We start from the raw sequence: 13,656 nt of genomic DNA on the forward strand, positions 1-13,656 counted from the left end.
CCATGATGAGAGGTTAGATAAAAGCGAAATACTACTTCAGGTGGAGAAAACCCGCGTAAAAATATTACAACAGTTCACTGCAAACCCATATGATGCACTCGATCCACTACAGATTACATGCAGTCTAACAGGGGTTAGGGCCTTTTGGCCAAGGGCTAGGATTAGGGTCTCCTCAAGGTTTAAAATCCCTACAGGGGTTCATGAGATATTTTGCTAACAGACACAGGTATTTAAATGATTGCCACCTTTAAATGGCGGCAGGCAATCATCTACAAATACTGATTACATGAGACACCTTTTGACTAACTTCAGTATCAACATTGTTGCATCAGGGTATAATGGACTAGTTTAATCTTGTATGATTTATTTTTGTTAAAACATAATAATCTGAGTTATGTTTGCTTTCTTGTTCAGGAAATAACTTTCTGTCAGTGATAAGGCATCTCTGAATTGCAAAAACATTTTTTTGGCAGATCTGACCCTGAAATGTTCTGAAAGTGAAGAAGCTTGAAAAAAAAACTGGCAAAAAATGTTAAAAATAAGTCGAGTGAGACATTGGCTTAGTTGAGCAGGTTAAGTAAATACTTCCAGCATCTTATAAGTTATGTACAGACAATTTTATTATATGTAACAAAATACAGTTTACATTTATTTGTGTTGTGAGAAAATACAAGAACAGAGATGGTGGGAAGTGTGGGGAAGTTTAAAAAAACCAACAAAAATAAATCACTGAGTGGGATTTCACAAAGAAAGGAATCCTGCTCTGAGCAAACACACACCAAGGGCTCACCAAAGACAATCTTGTTAAAAAGAGAACTTTGAGCAGAGTGTGTGTGTGTCCGTGCGCTCGCAGATACACACACTCCACTTAGCTTGAGTCATTATCAGCTTACGTTTCATCCAGTACGCCATCCAAGTGTCCAGATGGTCAGAAAAGCTGCTTCAATGCCTTCCCTCCCTGCTACACACTCCCTCCTTTAGAGGAAAGGGAAAAAAGTAAAAGGTTACGGCAGCAATCAACTGAAGCCAAAGAGAGGGATGCAGATTAAATGTCAGGCTGGTTTATCAGCAAGAAAAGTAGAATTAAAATGGAGCTCGTTCTCCTCATATTTCCTGCTCAAATTCAAAGAAAAAGGTAAAAAAAAGAGAAGCTGCTCTGAGTATGTATTTTTATAAGGGCTGGGGAGCACAAGCAGGACAGGCTTTAGCATTGAAACATTGGGCTTTCTGTTTGTCACGATCTGAGGTATGAGATGAATAAAAAGATGTGTTGGTGGTGTGGAACAAAGATGGGAGGAGCGGAAACAAAGAAGTTTGTCTCTGATGTTCTCCGTCAGTAGCCGTACTTGTCGTTAAGGTGAGTGCGACCGTCTCCAGTCTGACCTGCGAGAGGAAAACAGACGTGAACAACTTCAGCACCAGAGCTGCATGTTTCCATCATCAGCCTAATTACAGCGCTGTGCCATTAAATCTGTCCCTGAGTAAAAGCTCAGTCTGGCTGCTGCTTCAGAGCTCATTTTATTCAAGCTTATCTTATCACTCTGGAACGACTCGGAGCTACATTCCTCAGTGAACAATAAAATTGTTGTTGCAATTTCAGCTGCGCAAATGGACCTTAAAAGCCTGTTTACTTCCTCTTGATGACAAAATATTTGTTCCTCCCTTCATTTCTGAGCATGTAACTCAGTGGGTGCTCAGGTTTCAAATATGGCTCTACAAAAAGGTTTGAATATCCAGAGAAGTTGCAGCTGATTAATGAGCTTTAAGGTGGTTTAAGGATGCAGTCAGCTGTTTACCTGCAGGCGGAAGCCACACTGAATAATCAGGATCGTCCTCTGGGTACTGTTTTGACAGCTGTACAGGAGGCTGTGAAAACACCAGGAGGAAGTTACTTCACAAGTTTCTAACTACCACATGTTAAATGGAGTGTGTGGGGCAGTTACCCTGCTGGGGCCCATCACTCTTTTCTTCTTTCTGGGACTGGGGTCTGCTGCTGGCTCTGGCTCTGTCTCGCCATCTGCCTTTGACTCTGTGGACAAGCAGATGAAAAACAATAAAGTGAATCAGAATAATTATGTAAAAGTTTTTGTCTTTCTTTTCAGCATTAAATGATGTAAAATAATACTAATGATTTTTGTTTTTCTTTTATTTCTAAATGCTGAAAGTAATCTCAACATTATTACCTTGCTACCAGGTTTTTTTTTTGTTTTTTTTTTAAATGTGTTTGGCCCTCGGCTCTAAATGCAGCACATGTTTTAAAAAAGACCCACCTGAGTTTAGGGGGGCTGCTGACTTCTTGCTGCTGCTGCTCAGAAGAACCTGCTGCTCTGCTTCATCGCTCCTCTTCGATTTGTGGATTTGATCTGATATGAAGTCAAGCAAATAAAATAATCAAAAATGACAATTAAAACAATTAATTGTAGAAAATCTTTTTATTAGCCATTCATGAATTTATAACCTTTTAATGCTTCACTCTACATTTGAGTTAACTTGTACTTGGACTGAAATCCCTTAGAGTACAAGACAAAAATGTTTATGTTGTTTGTGTTTTTGAAGCATTTTGACACACTGAGTAAAAAAGAAGCAACTTCCTGGTTTGCTTCTCTTTTATTTTACTTGTTTTGATTAGCAACTTTGTTTTTTTTTAGAAATATGAATACAATCTGTTTTTCTGTGTGTGTAACAATACCGGGTGATCCACGTGTTTATCAAATCTAATGTATATTTTTTCACCATTGGAATGTTGTTTGTTTTTAATATGGATAACAAAAATGCTAGTATAAATTACGAAACAAACTAAAAAAACAGCAAAACATCAATAAAAGGGATGATGAATTAAAAATTGCAATGATCCTAAAAGCACACTTTGTTGTAAAAAATAAAATATAAGAAGAAGACATGAAAAGACTTCAAATGTGAGTAATAATGACATATATTACGAAATTATGTCAGGACAAAGCCAGACAGCAATAAAATAAGAAGTTTTAGATCCAATAAAAGTCACTCAAAAGAAACATTTTCATTATTATCCTAAATGTCCTGAAAGGTTCAAATTAAAAAGTTAATTTTATTTCTAAATACTCTACAGTTTTAGTCTGAATCTATTTAGAAAATATAAATTAGATCATATAGTTTCCCTTGATTTTCGGAAAATTAAGAAGGAAGACAGGCAGACCGCCATCTAGCGGTGGCATAAAGCAACAACCTGGATGATCCTTCAGAAGGAAACAGCTATTTTTACCTTTGACCTCCAGGGACTCGTCTTTCAAAGTAGTTTTCTCTTCCGATGTGGAAGCATTAAAGTCTTCTGTGTCAGGTTTAGACATAGTGATGCCATGTTCATCCCCATCATCTTTATTTATCTCTGCCTCCTCCTCCTCTTCTTCCTCCTCCCCACCAGGCGGGAGCTCTTTCATGTTGAAGAGCTCTGCAGGCAGGTTGGGCCGCTTAGGAGGCAATTTCTGCAGGAGAGAGGAGAGTGTGAGCAGCAGGTAACTGAGATAAAAAAGATATTTCAGGTTTCTAGATCACCCACTCCAATGGTCCCGGTTTTCAGTTTGAATTTGCTTCCTCCTTTCATGGCTCCAAACAGCGGTAAGCTCTTTTTAGGTTTCTCGGACTCTGAGCTCCCACTACCACAGCAACACAGACCAACAAGCTTGAAGTTAATAAATGTGGCTTTATATTAAAAATAAAAATGAGTAAATAAAACTTTTTAACAGAGAAATCTTATGTGTCACCTGGGAAGCAGCGAAGGCATCTGCGCTGGTCGCGTCAATTCCACCAACTTACGAAGCCTCTGAGCTTCTTTACGCAAGTCGGCCACATGGAGGTGGAGCTTCCGGCGCTCCATGGAGTCCATCGCTGCCTCGCTTCTCACTGCGGTCATGAAGGCTTCCAGAGAGTCCTCAGCGGTGGAGGCCGAAGAGTCTGTAAGGAGTCAAAGCTTAACAGATGCTGAGACTTTTAAATCGCAGTGGTATTTGTTTGCAGGCGATGATAACGCACCTCGATTCCCAGAGCTGAGCTTTTTCTGAGTGTCTGCCAGTTCCTTCTCCACCGCAGACAGTTTGGCCACCTGCAGACCAGACAACAGCATGTTTAAAAGTTTTGAGAGTGACATTTTTGAAAGTTCTTTAATAATGACTAAATGTTTTTTTTTGTCTCTCCCTATTGAACAGCTATATATTTAATTTGTTATTTGTTGTTGATTCATTTTAAGCAAAATACTTTGTTTGTGGAGTAGAGGAGATAGATATATATGTTCTAGCCCAAACAAAAGTAATCTATAACTTTAAAGGAGACATATTAGGAAATCTTTCATTTTTCTGTCTTTTAGAGCATATATTTGGATATCTAAAGTCAACAGATTCCCCTTCTTTTCAACCACCTGCTTTTAATATTCACAACTAGATGGAAAACACAAACTACTTAGCTGTATAAATTTTGTTCATAGCTTGGCCCAAATTTAAAAGTGACTGTTTTCTGCTCTTCTCACACCTCTTTCGTTAATGTTTCCCATCAGTGTTAAATCGGTGCACATATTTACCAAAGAAACAAAGGTTTCGGGCCGCTCGTCAATCTTTCCCGCCTTCTTCATTCGCTCCTGCCTCTTCCTTTCCACGGTGCCCGTTCGATCCAGGAAGGTGTCATCGTCACTGTCGTAATAGTCCTCTTCTTCCCAGTTCTTCTTCTTTCGCTTACGGGACACTGGAAATAACACAGCTGATTGCAGCCTGTACAAGTTCCAGTCTTGTGGGACGCTTTCGCCATTCTGAGTGCTCACCTGCTTCCTGTCGTAGCAGCCCTCTGGCCTCCAGCATCCGGCAAGCCTCCAGGCAGCACTGAATGGCTGCTTCCTTCTTCTTTCCTGTGTGGGTCACCTCAGCAACCAGCTGACGGCCCATTGCATCGTCCACTGGCAACCTGACAAACACACAGACAGGAACTCTAAAGATGCTTCTCAACAAACTTCATAAGTAAACTGTTCAGGCTGCTTACTTTATTCTGCAGAGCCAAGTGCCGTGACTTTTGTCTTCATACTCAAACTCCAGTTCCTCTCCTAACATGCAGACACCAGTGTTAGAAGGTCTAAAGCAAAATGAAAAGTAGATAAAACAATCCTCGTCTGCGGAGTCTCACCCTCTCTGTCATAGAATCCCTGCAATGCTTTCTTTGGGTCTTTCAGGTACGCTGCTTCCTGGTCTTCTTGGAACTCCACTGAAAAAGGGTTTTCCTCATTCTCATCTTCCTCTGGAGCTGCCTCCTCATCTGCAGGATGGATTAGAAGATGAAGAGGGAAGAAAAGAGATCAGACGGTTTAACGTCCTTTGTCTAAAAAGACAGCTTGTACAGATTCACAGCACAACAACAAGTCAACTACATCACACAAACACATGCTCACCCATCCCCCACGAGCACCCAGAGTCTTCATCTTTGCTTCGGCCCTTGTTGCTCTCCTCTTTCTGCTCATCCTCCTCTCCGTCAGACAGGTCTCCCATCATCCTCTTCTCCAACTCTGCTCTCTGTTTGCGAGCTCGCTCCCTCAGCTCTGTCACTGTCAGTTCAGACTCCTCTTCCTCATCAGACTCCGGACCCTGTGAAGCAGCATAGGAAGCTCCTTCAATGTCAGATATGTTTCCTGCTGGATGATCCACTTTAAGTCTCTGATTAAATGTTTTTTGTATAAAATATGTAAGTTTTTTACTACCTATTAAAACAACTGACTTCCATCTCTTATCTGTTTCCCTTCCTACTTTTTATTGATAATGTATATTTAAACCATGGCTTTCAGATAAAAATAAATGACTTAGTACCTGAAGGACAAACAGCCTCGTACTCCCACCAAACTTCAACACATGACCCACATGCAGTCTGATGAAGGTCTTTGGGGGGATTTGGTTCTTGTTTACCACCGTGCCGTGCGTGCTGCCCAGGTCATGGATGTAAAAGCCCCTCTCCTCCCCGACACAGCCCTCCTGCCCGGCCTGTCCGCGGTACTGGATCACCGCATGGTACCTGGAGATGGACGGGTGCTCCAGGGAGACGTCGCACACAGGCAAACGTCCAACCACAATGTAGCTTTTGTCAGTAAGGGGAACCGTGTCCACTATTGTACCGTTTTTGAGGATTTCAAGGGAGTAAGGGATGTCTGGCGGAGGGCCCCCCCAGGGTGGCTCTGCGTACGGGACAGGGGGGAACTTTCCAGCTTTGACAGGAGGCACCTTAGGTCTGACTTCTCCTCTCCTGTCTTTGTCGTCATTTTTGTCCTGCTTTTGTCCTTTTTCCTCTGTCTTACCATCAGAAACAGTCTCACTAGTTCTGTCCGCGACACCACTTTTGTTATGTTCGTTTCTTGATTCGGCTGATGGAGCGATGCGTTTGTTGGAAGGAGCTGCGAAAAAGGCCGGTTTCTTAAAAGTATCCTCAGTCTCTGGTTCAGTTTTTCCAGACAATTCCTTTTCTTCGTGTTTGTCTCCGTTTCCAGGGGCTAAACTCTCCTCGGTTTCCATTCCAGAGCGGATTTCTTCATCCATATTTCTCACGTCTGAAACAGGGGAGGCGGCCATATTTGTTTGGTGTTACTGTAAAATTAGCCCCCAGCATAAGTAGTTTATACTAAACAAAAGACCCCTTCCAGATAATAATTAAAATACTGTATTTGATCTACCATTTATTCTGTCAAACTTGCATCAATAAAATGCTTTAAATCATTTTGCTCTGAATGTGAAAAAAAGCGGAACTATACATTTTTAGCTCCGCAACCGGAGCTTTTTGCATCAAGGACAACAACGGTCAGCTTTCGTTCAACTTCCGTCAGACGTAAAAAGGCGTTTGGCTTTTAATATTACTCGAAGTTTAAACGATTTCAAGGTAAGTTTGGTGTTTTATTTTGTATGTTTAAATTATATGGCGAAATGTTCGTGCTAAGTGCTTAATCAGTCAGTTTTTGGGTAGCTGCTTTGTGAGTTTTCTGGATACATTTTCGTATGATCGCGTATACTCCGGTAAGACAAGTGACATTTTAAGATTTTGTTATACTTAGCTAAAATGTAATAAACTTAAGTATCTATACTAAGCTTGAGATGATTATTTCTATTGAACTGACAATTCGGTGGTCATACAAATTATGTTTTGTTTTACTTTATCAATTCCTTAAGACGTTAATATGAAAATGAGCTGTCTCGCTTTACACAAAAAGACAATGCTAATCGATCGATAAATCGATGAGTTTTTATTAAGTTAGGCAGTCATAAATTCTTTAGACACTAATATTGTCTAATGCCCATTTACACATTGCAGTTTATGTTACTTTGGGCTGTGATTGGTATGCTATGGTGATTTCAATCCCTTGACCGTAAACATCTGGACTAGATTATTACGCCATGCAGAATGAATGCTCTTACTATGCGTAGTTTGTTAGAAGCCCGGGCAAAGCTGTTTTTCTTGTAGGTAAAAAAGTGCAGATTGAAATGACCTTTCTTTATTACACAAATCTGATCCAAAACTGTGTATAATCAGAGTTATTTTGGTAAAATACATTGATAAAAAATGTTTTTGTGAAGTATTATTATTATTTCTCAGTGACACTTTCTCTTCCTTTCTCCTAATTTTTGACTCCAATCAAGTCTGAATCTAGTTGTGCTATTGTTCAGTCATTATGATGCGTTACTGGGGTGAGATTCCAGGACCTTCAGGGGCTCCCCCCAGTCGCAGCTCCTTCGACTTGCTCCAGCGTGAGTTTCGCTCTGTGGAGGTGCAGGACCCTCCCCTGCACCAGCCCTCAGCCCAGCGCCCCCGCCCCACCACTATGTTGGACATCCCCTCAGAGCCTTGCAGCCTCACCATCCACACCGTGCAACTGTGCCAGCATGCCCGCCGCCTCCGTGCTCTTTTGGCAGCGGCCCAGTCTCAGGGTCAGAGCTCTACATCCTCTGAGGGTGGCAGCCGGCTGGAGGAGGCCGATGCCAGCTTGCCCCTGCGTCCGCCAACCCCTCCTGTTATGCCAGATGATCTGCTGCCTGTAGACAGCAAAGCCCCCCACCAGCCCTTTCAGCTTCGCCACAGTGACCCTGAGAGTGACTTCTATAAGTAAGTTTTAAATTGTATCCCCTCTTTAATATATTTAACTTCTGCATGTACTGCATCAAATTCTTGAGTCTTGATCATTTATTCTCCAGGTTTTCTGAAAGTATTTTAAAGAATTTCTTTGAAAATATTATTTTATTAACTTTCAGTTCAGTCATTGTTCTTAGTATTTCTACATCACACAAACAGCAATTCTAATAAAATTTAAAAGAAATGAGGGGTAGCTCAAGACTTCCCATTTACCTTTCTTACATTTGTACTGGTTTCTATTCATTTCAGAGGTAAAGGTGAACCTGTCACAGAACTGAGTTGGCCTTCCTGCAGGCAGCTCCTTTATCAGTCAGTGGCAACAGTGTTGGCCCACGCTGGCTTTGAGTCTGCCCAGGAAAGTGTGCTGGAGACCCTGACCGACCTGGTTCACGAGCATTACCTCAGAATCACCCACCTGCTGCGAGTAGCGGTGGACCGCGAAGCTCGACTGGGAGCCAGTCCTTTCCCGGACGTGGTGGAGCAAGTGTTCCACGAGGTGGGCATCGGCAGTGTGCTGGCCCTGCAGCGCTTTTGGCAAGTGAGGATCAAGGATTATCACACCTACATGCTGCAGGTGAGACTGAGAGATTTATACATCTGTGTATCTCTGGTTGTGTTTGTGACTCTTCCTACTCATTGAAATTGTTAATTGAATAGTCTAAAGCCTACATTTGCTTGAAGGATATAATTTTTTAAATAGTTACTCATTCAGACTCTTAACTTTTCTGTACAGCAGAAGAACATAAGAGTTATTTTCTCCTTCCAGGTTACTAAGGAGCTGTCAGAGGAATATGAGCGGCTGGTGAATCCAGAGAAAGCTCTAGATGACTCCAAACCCCCGAGGATTAAAGAGGAGCCCATGAGTGACATCTCCTTCCCTGTTAGCGAGGAGCCTGAGGCTGACCTGGCTTCTGGGGATCAGGCTTTACCTATGGGGGTACTTGGGGCCCACGCTGAAAGGTTAGCTTCAGGTCTGGATGGTGACCATTCTCCACATACCACAGGTGAGACCATTGAGCTCTATTTTTGGAAATTTATGCTTTTGAATATCAGACATTCAACTGATTTATTTAATTAGGCAAATGTTTAAAAAGCAGGCTTTGTAGAGCTCTGTGAATGTTCAGTTTCACAATAAACAATTCTGCACTAGCTGCAGATTTGCAAAGGTTCTGTTCAGCAGAAATAAGAGCACAACGTGGATATATTCTAAATTTTATTGAAGATGTTGCTCTGAAGCTGCAATAGTGGGCACACCTCCATTTTTCTTTTAATGAGACATGTTTACTGATTTTATTGTCTTACATGATGCAACAACATGTGGACAAAAACAAACTAGGTTGATTAATTTTACCCAGTCTGTAAGACAGCTGTCCACTCTTTCACACTCAAGCTGTGTGTAACATCCAAAGTCTGGTAAAAATAGTGAACTAGCCTAACATCAGAAACTCATGAGATGTGGTTTTGGTTTTTGAGCTGAAGGTGAATACTACTATTAACTCCAATATCTGGTTAAAAATAATTTATTTTACTTCTTTCACAAGGTGGAGGTGGGGCCAACAACTCCCCTCTGTGGCCTCAGGTGAAAATGGAGCCTCAAGATGGCGATGAAGGTCAAGGTGCTAGCCACCATCACCATCATCACCACCACCACGGGGTCCTAAGCGGAGACGTGTTTGAAGAGGGGGGACCCATGTCCACCATGAGCGAATCGGGAGGAGCCATGGCACCATCACCGGGAGGGATGGTGTCTGACGGCAGCTACGCCTCACATTCACCAGATTCCCTTATGGGAACCTCTCCCGTCTTCAACCAGAGACCCAAGAAGCGGATGAAAAAGATGTGAACATTTTGTGTGGGGATATAAATATATCAGACAGATTGATGCTGAATTTTTCTCTCATGGTTTTATTCCAGCAGTGAGAAAAGAACTAGACTTAAAGACAAGCCAATGAAAATTGACAACTCATTCAGTGAGGACTGAACTGATGGCAAGGGGGGTATTCTGATTTTTTTTTTTTTCTAGGAATTCAGGTTCTCTATTTTCTCTGAAACAAAAGTTGGAAATTTGAGTTTATAACCTGATAAATAAACATCCTGTGAAGTATCTACACATTGAGTTTTATGGTTGGCTGAAGAAACAGATGAGGTAATTCAAATAGATCTAAAACAGACTGTTATTACTCTCTGTTTTAGTTATAAGATATTATATTTCAGAACATGAATAAAAAAAAAAGTTCAGATCTTATCAAGGGTGACCTTTCTAGGATGTTTCTGCCTAAAAGCTCTAGACCAGAAAACTGGAAAAGAATTCAGGTTTTACAGAAGTGCTCACAATTGCTATTTTTACAGTACAATAAAGATATTTTGCTAAATAAATGTTGAGAATGTAAATTATTTTGTGTTTCTAATCTCACGATTTCATAATCTAGTTTTAACTCTCCCGTGTCCTTCAGCTCAAATGGACCAGAAATTACAAGTGCTTCAGGAGGGTTAAGAGCTGATAATTTTTATTTATGTCTTGATATACAGTTTAAAATATAAGCAAAGCAATTATATATCAAGGATTACTGTAATTAAATAAAGAACCAAAGTTTTCTACCAAATGGGCCAATCTATTAGAACTGTTCTTCCTCTCATATTAATTCATTTTCAAATTCCATTCATTATAAAAATTTGGTTCATCAGAAACGAACCCCGTTCCTTCCTCATGCCGCTGTGAGTCATGATACATTTTCAACTTCTCGTTTTCCCACTGCGGCACTCTTCACAAGTATCTCGACAGTGAAAAGATTCACACTTCTGCCAACCTGAAGCTGCTTCACCACATTAGCATCTGTTTCAGTAATGAGGCAAAGCTGTGGATGCAACACCAGAAGCAATTATGGCTTGGTTGTTTGCATCACAAAGGCAACATCAATCCAGCCTTAATGGCAAATTAATTATGCCATGCATAACTCTGCATCCTGAATGAGCAGGCCTGTTTGAGTGCAAGTGATTTTCTTTTGTGTGGACCTCTTTCATTTTCACAATTGGACAGGTAATTGTCTGTTTGTCTGAAAAGTGCTGATGGGGGTCATATATATTGATATTCAGTTAGCTGTATTGATTTATGTTTTTTTGCAGTGCTGTGTGAGCCAGATGATGGTCCAGGGCAACTGAAAAGCAAAGTTGGACTTTTATACTACCAGAGGTAATCAGTATTACCTTCTAGGAATCTTGCTGGTAAAAGTCACAATTATACTGTCAACAATAACGAGCTTATGTGCCAAATGTGTCATTTGTTGTCTTTCAGAAAACTAAGACACAATTAAATATAAAATCTTGTGCTGACTTGAGCTCTGCTTAAAGATGAAGTATTTATTCATTTCTAGTCACTCTATCAGCTTGGCTGTTCATTAAATGATTGAACTGAATAGAAACACTTATAATATAACTTTAAAATGTGTATTTTAGGCCTCCTACCTAAAGTTTTGGAATTTTGAAAATCGCTACCAGCACTACCAGTCAAACTCCCTTTGTACTTCCTATGTCATATACTGTACAGTATCTGCTCCATAAACCTTCAATTTCACATTGGTTTCACAATTTTCTTTTTTTTTTAAGAAAGTAATATTAAAACAATATATGGGCTCATTTTTAACAATTAGTGCTGCAGTTATTGGCAAATAAGAAAATTGCTAAAGAACGGAAAAGAATGAGGATAAGTGGATAAAACAGAAGACAAAATGCTGATAAGACTTTATTCATTGATTTCCCTCTTAAGACAAAACATAGTTTCTAGGAAGGTAATACCAAAACAAAATAACGCAGTAAAATCAATTCTGAGGCACAGTGAATGCAAATTGATTATGTTAGGATGAGATAAATAGGCAGATGTTTTTTGCTTTTTTACTTCAAACTTGATAAAGTAATACACTTTTTATTTTGCAAATCAGATTTGATGCTTTGCCTTGTTTATATATTTGCAAATGTAACAAAATTGCAAATGCAAATCTTTACAGCCTTTTTCCCTGCTGTCCCCTACAGAGTTTAGAGTTTCACCAGATCATAATAAAGTCATGTCATCTTAGGTTTAAGTAAAAATATTCCAAAATGCTTTTTGTTGTGTCAGGAATGTTTGGCTGTTCAGTGATGTTAATGTCTGTTGAGGAAAGTCTGTGATACTCAGCTCTTTTTTCTTTATGTTCAAAGCTTTGAGGAGAGATTGGATTTGAACTTGTCTCTGAGAAATGGACTTCTTTTTGGTCACGGTTTAGTTGATTAACTGCAGGTGTCCAACTTCAGACCTAAATCCAACCTAATTTTCACAGTGGGTTTGATCCACTGCTGTATTATTCTCTTTGCTGCTTGTGTCGGCTGGTTTCTTTCATTCACTGAAATGCTGATATGTCTCAGTCCAACCAAAGTTTTCATTTGGTTTTCTCCTGAAAAGTGGTTTAAAAATGCTGCATATCCTCTGAGACATGACTAGAGAGCCCTGTTTCTGTATTGCATTTAATATCCATGATAAAGTTGTTACTCTTCCTCTCTCTGAACAAAGCCATACATATTCATCTTCTGCTGACATCCTCACTTTTAGCCTCCCTGATCATTCTTCCAGTTCTTTCATTCTTCCATTTGTTTTGGACACAACTCATTAAAGTCAATTTTTTTTGTATTCTAATTTTTCAAACCTTCTTAATTCTTTTAGTTTACATGAAAAAAATAGAATGTTTTTGTGTGCGTGTTCAAGGTTTAAACCTCAGTCCGTATTTAAATAAATATTTAGAGCCAATATAAGGGTCTTCTTTCAAAGTTATTACTACATTTCCTTTGTTTACTTTTCCATCTCTGCACTGAAGGTCAACAGGGAAACACAGGAAACTATAAAAATGAATTTCATAAAAAGGTGTTTCATCCACCACCTTTCAGAGAAGTGAAGCCTCACGTTAACTTCAGATAAACTCAAATTTAATAGTTGGAGAAAAGCTTACACCAACTATTTTATAACGTACAAACAGGCACCCGAAAAATGTCTTTATAAAGTATCTGCAAATTAAAAAACAAGTTTTACACACATGAAGTCAATTTGCAGTTGAGAAAGATGGACATATTTATACATGAAAACACTGATCAAAGAAAAAAAAAAACTTTACATTTTGATAAAAGCTTAAACTTATGAAAAGTGGAGTTGAAATTTTCAAAAGTTTTTCCATGATACATGATACATGTAATAGACCAATTAGCTAATGTACAGATAAATTAAACTGTATTAAAAATTTTAAATACACAAAGGTTTATATATATACAGATTGAATCAATGTGTGTTTTCCAAATTAATTTATTCTACTCAAAACATCTAGACTTTAAACTTCAGAGATCAGAATTCTTTTAGTTCTATTAAAAATGTTTTAGCTTTCGTCTAACTCAACACTTTTAAACATTTTAGCTTCAGTGACTCGATTGAAACAGTCACCTTCGTGAGACCTGCTCTAAAAATAGCAACACAAGTCCATTTCTCAATTAAATAAAACACAGAAATAATACTTATTGATCCTT

At 39.5% G+C, this 13,656-nt stretch overlaps 2 protein-coding genes across 2 annotated transcripts; one reads left to right on the forward strand and one right to left on the reverse strand.

Annotated features, from left to right (window-relative positions):
- Positions 1-602: 602 nt before the first annotated feature.
- LOC108241779 (solute carrier family 4 member 1 adaptor protein) lies at positions 603-6,593 on the reverse strand. Its single transcript, XM_017426198.3, has 14 exons — positions 5,817-6,593; positions 5,405-5,597; positions 5,143-5,271; positions 5,002-5,062; positions 4,787-4,926; positions 4,550-4,710; positions 4,009-4,078; positions 3,741-3,930; positions 3,536-3,632; positions 3,242-3,461; positions 2,271-2,363; positions 1,944-2,029; positions 1,797-1,866; positions 603-1,383 (listed from the first exon to the last, which is right to left on the reverse strand). Exons 1-14 carry the CDS (start codon positions 6,567-6,569, stop codon positions 1,334-1,336), a joined length of 2,313 nt encoding a protein of 770 aa, XP_017281687.1. The 5' UTR covers positions 6,570-6,593; the 3' UTR covers positions 603-1,333.
- Positions 6,594-6,731: 138 nt separating this feature from the next.
- supt7l (SPT7 like, STAGA complex subunit gamma) lies at positions 6,732-11,453 on the forward strand. The gene is made up of 5 exons (XM_017426200.3): positions 6,732-6,873; positions 7,629-8,091; positions 8,368-8,692; positions 8,885-9,122; positions 9,660-11,453. Exons 2-5 carry the CDS (start codon positions 7,661-7,663, stop codon positions 9,959-9,961), a joined length of 1,296 nt encoding a protein of 431 aa, XP_017281689.1. The 5' UTR covers positions 6,732-6,873; positions 7,629-7,660; the 3' UTR covers positions 9,962-11,453.
- Positions 11,454-13,656: the final 2,203 nt, after the last annotated feature.

Source organism: Kryptolebias marmoratus, linkage group LG10, assembly GCF_001649575.2.
Source record: "Kryptolebias marmoratus isolate JLee-2015 linkage group LG10, ASM164957v2, whole genome shotgun sequence".
Taxonomy (NCBI): domain Eukaryota; kingdom Metazoa; phylum Chordata; class Actinopteri; order Cyprinodontiformes; family Rivulidae; genus Kryptolebias; species Kryptolebias marmoratus.